The sequence below is a fragment of the Heloderma suspectum genome, chromosome 6, assembly GCF_057233095.1.
Source record: "Heloderma suspectum isolate Gila_16-S chromosome 6, 16-S_ref, whole genome shotgun sequence".
NCBI classification, from domain to species: Eukaryota; Metazoa; Chordata; class Lepidosauria; order Squamata; family Helodermatidae; genus Heloderma; species Heloderma suspectum.
Window position 1 is genome coordinate 120,972,624 of NC_139463.1, and position 15,835 is coordinate 120,988,458.

Here is a 15,835-nt window from a genome sequence, read left to right on the forward strand (position 1 = left end):
AGAGATTGAAACTGAGAAGTTCTTTGACAAGTATGGAATATGGATCTGTTGGGCTATACACAGTAGCATGCAGAGAGGATGAGACTGATGAGGATATTTAGAAGGGGAATATGCCTCTGCAGGCCTCCATAGCAGACAGGGGGGACATCCACAAGTGAGCACTTGAACAATACTCCCATAAGAGACCGGCCATAGCTCAGGATGATAGAGCATATGCTTTTCATGCAGAAGGTCCCAGGTTCAATCCACAGCTTCTCCAGGTAGGGCAAGGAAAGAATCTTGCCTGAAAACCCTGTAAAGCCATTGCTGGTATTCAGTGTTCACAATACTGGGCTAGATGGACCCACAGTCCAACTCAGTAAAAGGCAGCTTCTTATGTTCCATATAGATATAGATATAGATATAGATATAGATATTAACCTACATACATAGGTTAAAAATACAGCACTGTTTGGGCAAATTTAAAGACCTGAAAAAGAAAAAGAAATGATTGCATTTGTGCAGAATGACACCACTGAAAAAATCTGAAATATCTGTGTTAGATCAACTCACTCCAGATTGATGCAGGCAGGAAAAAATGGAATACTGCCATGGCCAAGCTGGTGAACTCCTTTGAGAGTGCACTATGAAATGGGATTCTCACACATGCCTAGTTGAGTTGTTTTCAAAGTATAAGGACATACTCTTCATGATTATTGTTTATACTAGTGTAATGTATTTCAGCTGACTCACATACAGTAGGCCTACCTGACATGTAGAGCAGGTAAATTGCCTGCATACCATAGACAGCTCAGAGGAAATACATACACAAGGACAGTTAGAATGCATCATACTTTCTCTTTATTAACTGCCCCTTCTTATTCAACTCAGGCCTTAGCACCACAATGTAGCATTTGGGGAAAAAGATACAACCAAACAGCCCAGCACTAGAACTTAAGATAGAGAAGATCTCCACAGCTACCATGTATTTACCCTTAGTGCTCAGGTAGGTTGGAACAAAAGATAACCAAACACTGCAAAATATCACCATACTGAAGGTGATAAACTTGGCTTCATTAAAAGTGTCTGGCAACTTCCTGGCAAGGAAAGCCACAGTGAAACTGATGATGGACAGAAGTCCCATGTAGCCCAGAACAAGGTAAAACATCATGACAGATCCTTCATTACATCCCACAATTATTTCTTCAGTCACTGAATGCATATCCAAGTCAGGGAATGGGGAAGAGGTAGCCAGCCACATTGTACAAATGCTTGTTTGAATCAGAGTGCAGGTAAGGACAATGGAGCTGGCCAGTCTTTTCCCCACCCATTTCTTCACACTGGAGCCTGGTTTGGTGGCCATGAAAGCTACAACCACAGTGATGGTTTTGGCCAACACAGAAGAAACGGCCACTGAGAAGATGATACCAAAAGTAGGTTGTCGGAGAAGGCAGATTGCTTCCCCAGGTTTTTCCAGGAATAGGAAAGAAGAGAGGAAGCAGAGCAGGAGGGAGATGAGGAGAATATAGGTGAGGTCCCGGTTGTTGGCTTTGACTATGGGAGTATCTTTGTGCTTAATAAATGTTCCAAGCACTGAGGCTATGATCAGGGAAAATGAAATGGCAAGTGAGGCTAAACTGATGCCTAAAGGTTCTGTATATGATAGAAAGCTTATAGTCTTGGGAATACATTGGTCTCGGTCCTTGCTTGGATATTGATCTTCTGGGCATCTGAAACAGTCTGCCATGCCTGGAAAAAAAGAAGTACTAAGGGAAATCTCAGAGCAAATTCATATGTTAAATGTGGCCAATTCCCCTGGCTGCTACTTATAGGCAGCTGCTGTGCTGCTTTTCTTCCTGCTGATTTTGTGCCATCTGGGGAGGTGGGGAAAACATTTTACAAAATTGTTCTTTAAAACTGATAGCATTTAGGGATAGTTCAGTTTCTTCCAGTCACCGGAAAAGATACAAATATTGAGGGCTGCCACCCCCCGCCCTCCGTTATGTATGACAGTGTAAAAATTTAAAAATCAATGTATTGTGTATGATTGTGTGCAGGTGTGCATGATGTGCCGAGTTTGAATAAATGTGCATCATGTGCATAGAGATGAGTGTATACTATGTGTGTGTTGTGTGTGGGGTGGGAGGTGCCATACACTTTAGCTTTAACCCACATGTCTGGCAGGCAGCCCACAGAAGGCCTTGTGGAACAGGAGGTGGCCCTTGGTCACACACACACACACACGTTTCCCCTCACTTGCTTTAGTGTGTATTCAGAAAAAAATGGCCTCACTGATTTAACTGTCCATAAATGGGACTGAGAATGTTGAGTGCAACTGGGGGCCAACATTGCAAAGGAAGGAACATTGCATAAGTTGGGAAAGGAGAATGCCTGGATGCAAATGTCTCCTCCCATACCCCCACCCCCACCCCATTGCTCACTGAGTAAAAGCAAAAGTGACATCTAGAACTCTGCCTACTTTTGGCTCTGTTCTTACCCAGTAATGGGATCTGGAACCAGTTAGGGTTTGCTTTGCTTGTGTGTGTGTGCATGTGTGTGCGTGTGCCTTTTTTGTTTTGCTTTATTACTTTTAGTTCTCTTACTAAACCAACCAGACCTTAATAGACAAAAGAAGTTTGCCATATAGTCTTGTCATAAGACATTACCAACAGGGATTTGAAAATCCTTGAAACTCAAGCTCATTGGATTTCTCTGATTTCCATCCTCATAGCTCATCCCAGCTTAGGTCCCTATCAAATCATAAGCTTTCTTTTTCTATCCACACAAAAATTAGCAGTTCAATGCACATTTTCTGAAATGTACATTTTCCTCCCATTAATAACAGCTTTTTAGTGTGATTTTTTTTTAAAGTGTGGACTTTTTCATGTACATTTCTCAGATGTGCCCAATAGCATGCACACTCTTCTTTGGCCTGCAAACAAGATTGCAAATGTGCAGCCATTGGCCACAGATTGCATGCAAGTTCAACTTTGGAAGGTGTGAGCTTGCTCAATCTTGGTCTGAAATTAACTGGAAAATATTCTCATAATCTTGGGATGGGCAAATGAGTGATGTTCAAGATCTCTAGGATTCTCCAAACCATGTCTCACCTGTCATCTCATTCCTTTTCACATTTGTGATCATAGTCCACTTTACACGAATGGGAAACTTATGCAAATGAAGTAGCAATCACATAGAAGATTGGTGCATATCTTCCCAGATTTGTACGTATCTCCCCAAATATGCATATATTTCCTCCATAGACTGAAGCAGGGCAGATTGTGTCTACAGAAGAAATTTGCACAAATTAGGAAATGTGTGCAAACCAAACTGGAATCAGGAAAGAGACAAACATGAGCATGTGTTCAGCAATTTGTGAATATTTTAGGCGGACACGTGGTTGTGCTTACATTCACGCTAGCACTAGGTGCTTCAAAAAAGGCATGCTCATATGTTTTGAAGGGAAAAACTAAATTTCCATACATCCCTACATGCATCCCTACTTACAAGTGGTCACCTTGCCTGTATCCACTCTGTTAGTTGAATGGACCATATCACCTACCTTTCTGGTCTGAAATCTCCCCTTCTGGACATGGAACACAACTGTAGCAACAAAATTTCTCCCCTTCCTTCTTTTCCTTATGATAACCAGGAAGACAGTGAGCATTACACAAAGAAATTGGCTTCACCTATCCATACATATGAAAGGAGTTTAACAAAAGAAGAAATACTGAATAAGTGTTTGTTTATTCATTTGTATGTTATTCATCAGTTGAACCACAAAAAGGTGGGCAGTTGCTATGGATTAATGGGATAATTCAATAAAATTATTATTATTATTATTATTATTATTATTATTATTAGCATTTCTATAGTGCCCCACAGCCGAAGCTCTCTGAGCAGTTTACAGAAGTTTAAACATTAAAATATGATATACAGAGTTTAAAAGCCATTCACATAAAAGCACACAGACAGTATACACAAAAAGCATATAACTAAAAACTATTTTGAATAGTCAATCAAAACTAAAAACACTTTGAGGTCTGATTCAAACTCATCATGTGCTGCCAAATGCCTGGGAAAAAAGATAGGTCTTGACCCGGCACCAAAAAGATAACAATGCTGGCACTAGGTGGACCTCATCAGGGAGCTCATTCCACAGATGGGGTGGGAGGACCACTGAGAAGGTCCTCTCCCTTGTTGCCACTTCCGGAGCTTCCCTTGAAGGAGGCACCTGGAGGAGGACCTTAGATCCTGAACGTAGAGGGTAGGCTTTTTTCAGGAGAGGTGTGCCATCAGGTATTGCGGTCACAAGCCATGTAGGGCTTGATAGGTTAAAACCAACACCTTGAATTGAGCTCAGAAGCATATAGGCAGCCAGGGCCAGTGGGCCAGTGTTGGTCTTATATGTGTGGATCTTCTAGTCCCAGTTATAGACCTGGCCACTGTGTTTTGCACAAGGTTCAGCTTCTGAACCACCTTCAAAGGTAGCCCCACATAGAGCGCATTGCAGTAAACTAGCTTGGAGGTTACCCCAGCACAGACAACTGAAGCCAGGTTATCCCTGTCCAGATATGAGTGTATCTGGGGCACCAACCAAAGCTGGTAGAAGGCACTCCGTGCCACTGAGGCCACCTGAGCCTCAAATGACAAAGATGGTTCCAGGAGCGGCCCCAGACTATGGACCCCCCACTTCAGGGGGAGCGCAACCCCATCCAGAACACGTTGAACACCCTCCATCTGGTTAGCAGAACCACCCACCATCAGCATCTCAGTCCTGTTAGGGGTGGACGAAAGTCACTTACCTTTTCTCGCAGCTTGTTCGCGGTGGGGGGGAGGCGCTTCGCTGCTCCCCCCGCGAAGTTCAGGCCGGGGGGGGAGGCTTCCTGCCTCGCCCGGCTGAAATTCAGGCCGGGGGGGGGAGGCTTCCCACCTCGCCCAGCCGAAATTCAGGCCGGGGAGGAGGCTTCCCGCCTCGCCCGGCCGCGAACGCGAAAGTTAAAAAAAAACAAACAAACGCCCCCTGATAGGCTACGTAAATGTTTACATAGACTATGGCGAAAATAAGGGCAACGCAAATAGCGTTGCCCTTATTTTCGCCGTAGTCTACGTAAACATTTACGTAGACTACAGCAACCAAATAAGGAATGGGAATGGCGGCTCCCTATGGGGGCCGCCATTATCCGTACACTCTTTGTTTTTGTTTTTTAAGTCACCCGTGATAGGCTACGTGACGATTGACGTAGCCTATCACGGCTGACTTTGCAAATCTAGCCATGATAGGCTACGTGAATCGTCACGTAGCCTATCAGGGGGCTTTTTTTTTTTCTTTTATTGGAATGGCGGCGGTGGCAGCTGGTCAAAAGACCGGATGCCGCTCCCGCCCCGCCCGAACACCCGCCGAACCGCCGGCTGGACCTGCCGCCGGGAGGGACATTCGGCGAAGGTAAGTCCCGTCCCGGGGGGCGGTGCGGGGTGCGGGGGGGGGTGCGGAGGATTTCTCCCTGAAACTTGTTCGGGGGGCAAACACGTTGGCGCTCGGCCCCCCGAAGTTTTGGGGAGAAATTCTCCGCCATCCCTAGTCTGGATTGAGCTTCATTGTATTAGCCCTTGTCCAGTCCTTTGTCACAAATAGAACTAAGTGTCATCAGCATACTGATGAAAGCACACTCCAAAACTCCGAATGACCACACTCAGCCATTTCAAGTAGACGTTGAATGGCATGGGGGACAAAACTGACCTTTGCACAACCCCATACTGGAGAATCCACGGGGCTAAGCAATGTTCCCCAAGCACCACCTTCTGGAGCTAGGGGTGCACGTAAGTCACTTACCTGGTCTTGCAGGTTGCTTCGTGGTGGGGGGGAGGCGCTTCGCTGCTCCCCCCGAAGTTCAGGCCGGGGGGGAGGCTTCCCTCCTCGCCCAGCCGAAATTCAGGCCGGGGGGGAGGCTTCCCGCCTCGCCCGGCCGAAATTCAGGCTGGGGAGAAGCGCCCCGTCTCCCTGGCCGCGAACTTCAAAAAAAAAAAAAAAAGCCCCTGTGATAGGCTACGTAACGATTAACGTAGCCTATCATGGCTAGATCTGCAAAGTCAGCCGTGATAGGCTACATTAATCGTCACGTAGCCTATCACGGGTGACTTTGAAAAAAAAAAGCGCGTATGGCTAATGGCGGCCCCGATAGGGAGCCGCCATTCGCATTCCTTATTTGGTCCCTGTAGTCTACGTAAAGATTTATGTAGACTACGGCGAAAATAAGGGCAACGCTATTTGCTTTGTCCTTATTTTCGCCGTAGTCTACGTAAATCTTTATGTAGACTACAGGGACCAAACAAGGAACGCGAATGGTGGCTCCCTATGGGGGCCGCCATTACCCGTATGTGCTTTTTTTTTTTTTTAAGTCACCCGTGATAGGCTACGTGACGATTAACGTAGCCTATCACGGCTGACTTTGCAAATCTAGCCGTGATAGGCTATGTTAATCGTTACGTAGCCTATCACAGGGGCGTGTTTTTGTTTTGTTTTTTACTTTGCTTGTAATGGCAGCGGCGGCAGCCAGTCGAAAGACCGGCTGCTGTCCCCGCCCCTGATGAAGACCTGCTGAACCGCTGCCGGGACCCGCCGCCGGGAGGGACATTCGTGAAAAGTAAGTCCCATCCCGGGGGGGGGCGGGGGGCAGGGGGGGCGGAGAAGTTCTCCCCGAACAACCTTTGGAGGACCGAATGCGTTGGCGCTCGGCCCCCTGAAGTTTCGGGGAGAAATTCTCCCCCATCCCTATCTGGAGCTGACCCTCCAAGCAGGAGCACAGCCACTGCAATGCAGGGCTTCCCACTCCCAACTCAGAGAGCCATCCCAGAAGGATACCATAGTCAATGGTATTGAAAGCCACTGAGAGTTCAAGGAGAATCAACAGGGTCACACTCTCCCTGTCTTTCTCCCGACATAAGTCATCTTACAGGGCAACCGAGGCTGTTTCCGTGCCAAAACCAGGCCTGAATCCTGACTGAAATGCATCCAGATAATAGGTCTCATCCAAGAGTGTCTGGAGCTGGCTTGCAACCACCCACTCAAAAACCTTGCCCAGGAATGGAACATTTGCAGTTGGCCTATAATGAAAGTTTTCCAGGTCTAGGGAGGATTTCTCCAGCAGTGGTCTGACCACCACCTCTTTCAGGCGGTCCGGGACCACTCCCTCCTGCAAGGTCCTGTCTTCTTGGTCCAGCCCGCTGTTCCTCCCTGTTGGTTTTTAGAAGCCAAGGGGGCAAGGATCCAACATGGAAGTGGTTACAGGAACCTGTCCAAGTACCTTGCCCATGCCCTTGAGCTGTACCAACAGAAACTCATCCAAGAGAACTGGACCAGGCTGCGTGCTTTGGGCACTGAATCTGATTCACCAGCAGTAAATCTGGAGTCTAAGTCCCAGCAGATGTAAGAGAGTTTATCCTGGAAGTGCCTAGCCAGTGCATTAGAGCAGGTCTCAGATGATTCCATAGTGTCCTTAGGGCCAGAACGTAACAGGCCCTGGGCAATGTAATAGGGCCTGGATAAAGAAAACCCTTGTGGTTTAACATGTAGTGTGGTATGGGTTTTCCATGTTGGCACAAGCTCGACAATACCAGGAAATTATGGCTGTTAAGGTGTGTTACTTATACAATGTGCATATAGTACGGTATCCTATGTTGTGGTTATTTCCAGCTTCACCACTACGTTTGGATGTCTGTCAGTGGCAGAGTGGTGGACTTATGACCCAGATTTGTCTGTTCAGTGGAACAGACATACAGAGTCTATGCAACTGAAGGTTTCCTGCAATAGCAGGTATCATGCATTCCATGCCACAAGTACCCAACTGGCAAGCAGTACCATCCACATAGGATGACAGATACATAATGTACCTTAAAAGTCATGTAGTCTAACTTGATGCCATGGGTAAAGTATGTTAAAGCATTTTTCATTTAGCCAATTCTGTCTGCACTACTATACCCACTAGGGATGTTGGAGGAATCTGTCCAGGGGGTGGTGTTTGCTGAGATTTCAGCAACTCCCTCCCTCCCCCCACTTCGCCTCACCTCCCTTACAGCTGGCCCAACTCAATCGCATTGATTTGGGCCACCTCACAGATTTTCCTCCCCCCCCTTCCCCAGCACCCATCACCAAGCAACCCTCCCTCTCTCCCTGCCACCTCCAGCCTGGAGAGCCCCCACATACAGAAAGGAAAGGGGGTGGGATCTCCAAGCTGCACTTGTCACCAGCATGGAGGGGGAGGGGTGCACAGTGGCAGCAGTGGAGGTGGCGACAGAGAGGGAGGGTTGCACCTTAAATAAGACAGTTCCTTATCATCTTGTGTGAACAATAAATCTGGGATCAAAGGTTGTGAGAAACGGTGGCATTTTGCAATTTTATATACTCTCCTTTTCTTCCTGCTAGATGGCCTGCAACTCTCATGGGAGGGCAAAGTGAATCCAGCTCGTAGACTACCATCACCAGAATGGAGCGCGCCACGCACACACTTGGGAACATTCTAAAATCTGCTATACTTCACCTGGTTAAACGCTCTGTTCCAAACAACCATTTCCTCATTAATGATGATGTGTTTGCCTTCATGTGCACCGGGATCCACCCTTCCAACTTTTACTCGAATGAAGGAGTTGTTTGGGAATATGACCAAATTTGTAATATCAAATCCATCCACAATTTCTCTGTTCTCATTAAAGAACACTGCGTCTCCAGCAGAGTTGTTAAATGAAATTCCTTGAAGAAACGGGTGGAGCTGGTTGAAGAATCAAAGTGGGAAATGAAAAAAAGAAACTCTTGAGTCTTCAGTGGTAGCAGATAGAAACATTGCAGCCTATTTTTCTTTTTAAGTTAGAAGAGAAAGAATTACCCATACAACTTCCAGAGGGGAAATTGTATTAGCCTCTTGGAGCAATGGGGTGGGGGGGGGGAGAGAATACTGTGGACCTTTATGATTAAGCAATTGCAATGAGAAAAAGGCAATTGTGGCTCCTTGAAAACTAAGCAGTTTATTGTGATATGGGATTTTATGGGCCATGGTCAGATGCACAGTGGGCTCTTCCTCACAAAAGCTTTTAACTGAGATGTGCCACAAATCCTTCTGTAATCTCTCTATTCTCATTAAAGAGCACTTTGCCTCCAGTAGAATTGTTAAATGAATCTCCTTGAAGACATTGGTGGAACTAGTTGAACAAACGATGCTCATTTGTTCAAAACAAACCAAGGTGGAGAAAGGAAGAAAGAAGCACTCCAGTCTTCAGTAGGAGAAGACTGAAACGTTGTAGCTAACTTTTTTTTAATTATAGGAGAAACCGAATCTACAACATTTCCAGAGGGGTATTTGTAGTAGTCCCTTGCAGCAATAAGGAAAAATAATAATCTGTGAATCATTGAAGATTAATCAATGTATTGTGGCATGAGATTTTGTGGGTCAGAAACCATAGGTCAGATCCACAGTGGGCTCCATCCCACAATTTTTATTTTTCACCCCTTTAAGATGCCACAGAAGACATTCCCTTAAGATGTCTTCCTTGTTTGTGAATTAAACATTGTCAATGAATTATCAAAGGATTCAGATTTCACCAAACAATTCAATGTACACAGTTTGGGGGGAGTAACATTCTAGATCCCTCTGGATCATCATATTTTACTACTCTGTTTTTAGGAATGAGTCTGTTTGATTGAGGAAACATTACCTGCCAAGGCTCGGGATCATGAAGTTCACGACTTTTGCTGCCCACCTTTGCTTTTTTGTTGGATCTCAATGAATGTGTGCCATGGAGAGCGTGTGCCACAGCATAGACGGCATTATAGATACTGTAGCTGTGGCCAGTCATGCGCATGTCAAAAAAATGCCCAGGAAGGCTCTCCAGTCTCTCCTCCCCAGTACATGTATTATTCATGTTTGATGCCTCCCTGGAATTTGGAAAGGAGCAGCCAAAGGCTTGCTCCCAGAATTCCTTGAGAAAACCATCTCCTTCTGTCCAGTAAGGCTGTATCGTCTGCAGAAATTTCTGGAACCCTTGAAGTTCATTTGAATGAATCTTCAGGGAAATGGCGCCTTGGAACATCTGGAAATCCCAGACACTTTGAAAGCTGATTGCTGCAAAATCAGTCTGGGCTGTCATTATCCACACCTTCCCAATGCATTTAAGTTCTTTATATTCAGGATTATGTTCAACTAACTTAAGTGTCAACCATATAAAAGATGTTGTTTCTCCATAGACAATGAGCACTCTGACTTTCCTTTCTCTGAGAAATGCAGAATATTTCATGGTTATTTCCACAGCTTCATCCACAGAATAGAAATGGGCTTGCTTTGGAGTTCTTTCTGTGAAGGCTGAACAGATTCCATTCTTGAAAAGCAGGGGCTCCAGGACCTGCAAGAAATGGCTTCCACTGTCATCATCCACCACAAAATTCCCAATCCATGACCACTGAAAATGGAGAAGCAAGTGGATAATCCCGATATACTGATGGGATTCATTTGGGACCATGCGGTAAAATGATGGGGACTGGGTTTTATGGCTTTTCTCTGGGGCAAATGAGCCATACGTGATCTAAAACAAAATGAAAGGAAAATTAGAAGTAGAATGGTTTCTGAGGGTGTGCCTTGTATGCAAGGAATATTTGTTGCGATAAATTCCAGATTTGACATTTTAGAGTCTCTTGCTGCTGAAAGTTCTCAGTGTGGGGGAATATGATGGAAAACAGTCATGGAAAATAAATGTCATGAATGGATTGTGTTCAAATAGGATGCTAATCTCTGAACTTGGTTTGGCTTTTTTCAGGAAATGGCAAGTTTAAGTATTTCTCAACCTTTGAACTATGTTAGCTAGATTAGTGCTGAGGTTTGCTTTTGCACACTGGGCTTCTGTTTCACTATCCAGCCACTAGATGGTGCTGCAATATAGCTGCAGTTATGGTGCAACTCTGTTACTACACAGAGTGATTCAAACCACCATTTTAAAATGGTGTGTTTTTTTCCCCATTGCATTAAAGCTGCAGAAATTTTCCCAATGCACAGGAGAGGTCCTGGACGCTGACAACATCATATTAAGGACCCGCAGACCTCCGTGAGTAGCCAATCTCATTGACAGGATAAAAGCCTGGTAAAGAGAGGTCCTCTATTTATCGGCTGGAATGGTTGAAGGCAAGCAATACATTCCTCTTCCTGTTCATACCAGACACATAACCTTGACCAAATCCCAGGGATTACATGCCTCCAGCATGTTTTCCCTTTAACATCTGGGAAGAAGACAGAAACAGTTCAGACTCCTTCTACAACAAATAAATATATAAATATCCCATCCTATCTACATCTTCCTTATGTACTCCAACAGGAGCAAAGACAGCCAATATTAAGATGAATTTATAGCTCATCGCTGTAGCTCATAGCTCATCGCCCAAAGGAAGATTCTCCCATGATTAATGATTTCCCCAGTCTTCTATCGGAGAGTGGTTTCAGGCAGTGAAATACAGACGGGGAGAGAGGAAGTCCAGGTGACACATGCTTCCTTTTCTGTCTGTACTGCATACTTCTCCGATGTCAATAATGCATTAACCTAGGCTGTGAGATGTACAAGCTATTTATTCACAAGAAGAATCATAGAAGTGTTGGAAGGGGCCTATAAGACCATCAAGTACAACCCCCTGCTCAATGCAGGAATCCAAGTCAAGGCATCCCTGACAGATGGCTGTCCAGCTTCATCTTGAATGCCTCCAGTGTGGGAGAGCCCCCAGTGGAGGTGAGTCTGTTCATCCCTAGTTTCTTGCAGTTTCAAAGACTTTGGCTGGGTTGAGCAGAGTAGGGGTGTACGAAACCACGCTTACCTGGCTCCGCTGGGTTCCGCTGGGGGGGGAGGCACTGTGTCCCTCCCCCCCGGAATCCTCGCCAGGGGGGGAGGCGATCCGGTCCTCCCCCCTGGAATCCTTGAAAGCTGGCTGTGCTCCATGGCGGCTCCACGGAGCAGCCGGCCAGGCCCAGGCCAGGGCCGTCCGCAGCCGGATTTCCAGCCGTGGAGGGATCTGGGTAAGGGGAAAAAAAACGCCTACGCAAATGGTGGCAGCTACGGCCGCTGCCATTTGCGTTCCTTATTTTTCTTCGTCTTCTTCTTTTTTTTTTTACATAGACGTGATAGGCTACGTAAAAACTTTCGTAGCCTATCACGTCTCTGTAAAAAAAAAAAAAAAGACTGCAAATGGCGGCAGCGGCAGCTGGTCAGAAGACCAGGTGCCGCCGCCGGAGCTGCCGCCACCCAAAACATCCACCCCAGGTAAGTCTTGTCCCGGGGGGGATCCGCGGGGGGGGCGGGGAGGCAGGCCGTTCCGCCACGGAGTTCAGGGGGCCGAATGCACTGGCATTCGGCCTCACCAAGATCCGTGGCGGAATTCTCTGACATCCCCAGAGCAGAGGAGGCAAACAACATAGAGGTTCACTATTTCTAATACAGGTGAAGAGTCAAAGCCAAGGTCACAGACCATAAAACTGAGAATATAAATAGACTAGAGAGCTTTGGCTATTGGGCAGCATAGAAATGTAATCAATACATAAATAAACGAGGCAAAAAGAGAGACTGGGAAGCACACGTGTCAGACAAACAGATATATGAGCCTAGCAGCAAAGCCGGAAGATGAACTTCCTGATCAATGCAGAGAGATGTGTCTTCCGGCAACAAGGTGTTGCCCAGTTTAGGGAAGCACAGCAGGCCTAGCAGCCATCTTACAGGAGGTCGAGCAGGACTGGTGAGAACAAGGTGAGCCAAGAATCATTGCTTGGCCAGAAACGTATGTAGTTCTTTTCTCGAAACAGCAGGATCAGAGGCATAGTGAGCTAGGAAAGGAAACAAGCACCTAGGGGTTCTTTAAACATTGAGTATAATAATTTTACTATTCTCTCAGTCATATATTTCCCCTTCCCTGTAGCACAAAAACTTGAACAATGACATGGGAAGCAACATATGAGATTTATGAGTCCTCTGGATCTGTGTCTCTCCCTCCCCCAGCAAGGTCCTACCTGTGGGATCTTGTAGAGACTTAAGATGTCTGCCATGTGGAATGAGATGTCAGAGCCAAGGCCCCCGATGACAGCTAGGAGGTTTTTCTGTATGCCACATATGTAGTTGGGGAGAAACCTGTGCCCCTTTGAGATCAGATCCAAGGTAGTACGATAGGTCATCCTTGCGTCATAGTAGCTGTCATAGATGTGGAACCCAAGAGTGACATTGGGCAAGAATGTGGGATTCTCATTGATCTCATCTACAGTGAATGCCAATGCCAGGACATGCTGATATAACTTTGGCACCATACTGAAAATACAGAAGCATGTGTGCTGTTTCGTGACATGTTTCATATATGCTCTTTCTATACAGCAGTTTAACACCATCATCATCATCTTATCTATCTAACTATCTATCTATCTATCTATCTATCTATCTAAGTCGGGAGTTAGTTGGTCATAGCTTTTTTACTGTCTTCCCATTGACCAATTCTCATGAAACACAGTTCATTCGAAAGCTCTTGACATGCAGATTTCATGGATGGCAACAGTTTTCAGTATAATTCAAAGTCAGGAATTTACTTATGTCCATAAAAGAATCTTCCATAACAAAGTACTACACAGTTTTATTTTTATTATCAACATTGTCGACCATAATTGAACAAACATAATGAATTACAAATTGGAGCAAAATGAAATACGAATACCCACAAAAGTCTGTACACCTTTATAAACACAGGTACAGGCCAAAGTAGAATGCTATGCCTGTAACATACAGCCTGTAAACAAATCATGAAGGGATTAAAAGACACCTACAGGTGAAATTAACCCAGTCAACATTCTGTTATTGTTCAGAAGGGAAGTTTCTAGCTGTTAAACAACGTTAAATACAAGAGCATTGTATTTAAGGAAGTTTTGTAAAGATGAAAGATGTAACACTTTGAATGTTACAATAAACACAGTTAAAGTTTAACCTTTCATTAGATTTGATTTTTCATTTTCTCCGTGAACTGTGTTCGTGGTTAACCAACTTGTTATTATTATTTAACACTTTGATGTGAACTCATCTCTGCAAAAAAAGACATATTTTATTGAAATGTCTCCTTGAATCCATAGTATTTGTTTTCCTCTTCATGATCCTTCTAAATGAATAATTTTTAAAAAAGCTGTCCTTTTTTATGCATTCCACCACACATACCCATCTGTCTTTCATGTATTTTTCAGACCCTCACAGAGATAAGCATGTTCTTTTGTTGCTTTTAATACCTCAGATTTTTCACACAAGCCATGAGATGCAGAAGTGTAACCATGTTCGGTAAGATATCACTGCAAGCTTTATTGTGGATGAAATCTAGGGGCAGGCCATCTGAGTTATAAAAAAGATACAGATCTGCTATGATTAATTACAGTATCATATACATTTAGCTGGATCATTTGTAAAGACAGATTTCCCATGGCTTCAGTAACCTAAGTCCCTAACCTCAATAAGAATTCAATTATTGAGTCTCTTAATATAAGGGAGGATTTTGGGGAGCACCTCTCCCCTCTCCTTGCTCTCTGTTAAAGAGTCTGACTTCTTCCTCAATGCTAATATTGAACATTGATTTGGTCAATGCTAACATACAATACTGACACTCTTACACCCTCCTTCCAAGTCTCCCTCCTCTTTTAACTTCCTCAATGCCTTCCTGTTTTCCTTGATCTCAGTTGGCTGCCCTGTTGTCCTTGTGAAACCCCTCCTCATGCCCACTTGCTCCTATCCCCTCTCAACTTCTGTGTGCCAGTCCACTAGTCATCCTCCCTGTCTCTCTCTTCTGGATGCTTCCCTACTGTTTCAGGCAAGCCACTCTTCCTCCTATTCTATTAATACTAATATTAATTTGTTGTTGTTGTTTATTCGTTCAGTCGCTTCCGACTCTTCGTGACTTCATGGACCAGCCCACGCCAGAGCTTCCTGTCGGCCGTCGCCAACCCCACCTCCCCCAAGGTCGAGTCCGTCACCTCCAGAATATCATCCATCCATCTTGCCCTTGGCCGGCCTCTCTTCCTTTTGCCTTCCACTTTCCCTAGCATCAGCAACTTCTCCAGGGTCTCCTGTGTTCTCATGATGTGGCCAAAGGATCTCAGTTTTGCCTTTCATATCATTCCCTCAAGTGAGCAGTCTGGCTTGATTTCCTGGAGTATGGACTGGTTTGATCTTCTTGCAGCCCAAGGCACTCTCAGAATTTTCCTCCAGCACCACAGTTCAAAAGCATCTATCTTCCTTCGCTCAGCCTTCCTTATGGTCCAGCTCTCGCAGCCATAGGTTACTGCAGGGAATACCATTGCTTGAACTATGCAGACCTTTGTTGTCAGTGTGATGTCTCTGCTCTTCACTGTTTTATCCAGATTTGTCATTGCTCTCGTCCCAAGAAGTAAACGTCTTCTGATTTCCTGGCTGCAGTCAGCATCTGCAGTAATCTTTGTGCCTAGAAAGACAAAGTCTGTCACTGCCTCCACATTTTCTCCCTCTATTTGCCAGTTATCCATCAAGCTGGTTGCCATAATCTTGGTTTTTTTGAGGTTGAACTGCAACCCAGCTTTTGCACTTTCTTCTTTCACCTTTGTCATGAGGTTCCTGAGCTCCTCCTCGCTTTCAGCCATCAAAGTGGTATCATCTGCATATCTGAGATTGTTAATGTTTCTTCCAGCAATTTTAACTCCAGCCTTGGATTCATCAAGATTAAATTTCTACCCAGTCGCACTCTCAAACTACCATGCAATTTCCCTTCTACTCCTTGTGTCCAAGGTCCTACAGCAGGCTGCCTATTTCCACTCTTTCAACAATCTCTTCCCCAAATGTATGCTTG

The 15,835-nt window shown here is 45.1% G+C and overlaps 1 protein-coding gene across 1 annotated transcript; it reads right to left on the reverse strand.

The window, feature by feature from the left end:
• Window positions 1-817: 817 nt before the first annotated feature.
• Window positions 818-13,295, reverse strand: LOC146342919 (vomeronasal type-2 receptor 26-like). The gene is made up of 4 exons (XM_084808076.1): window positions 13,005-13,295; window positions 8,517-8,744; window positions 3,542-3,668; window positions 818-1,728 (listed from the first exon to the last, which is right to left on the reverse strand). Exons 1-4 carry the CDS (start codon window positions 13,293-13,295, stop codon window positions 818-820), a joined length of 1,557 nt encoding a protein of 518 aa, XP_084664202.1.
• Window positions 13,296-15,835: the final 2,540 nt, after the last annotated feature.

Excerpts from the sequence above, each read along its gene's own strand:
- LOC146342919 (XM_084808076.1), bottom strand. The coding sequence starts at position 13,295 with ATGGTGCCAAAGTTATATCAGCATGTCCTGGCATTGGCATTCACTGTA. Across the intron at positions 8,745-13,004 it reads GTCTCTACAAGATCCCACAG|CTCCACCCGTTTCTTCAAGG; the intron begins GTAGGACCTTGC and ends TTCTTCAACCAG. Across the intron at positions 1,729-3,541 it reads GGAGATTTCAGACCAGAAAG|GCATGGCAGACTGTTTCAGA; the intron begins GTAGGTGATATG and ends CTTTTTTTCCAG.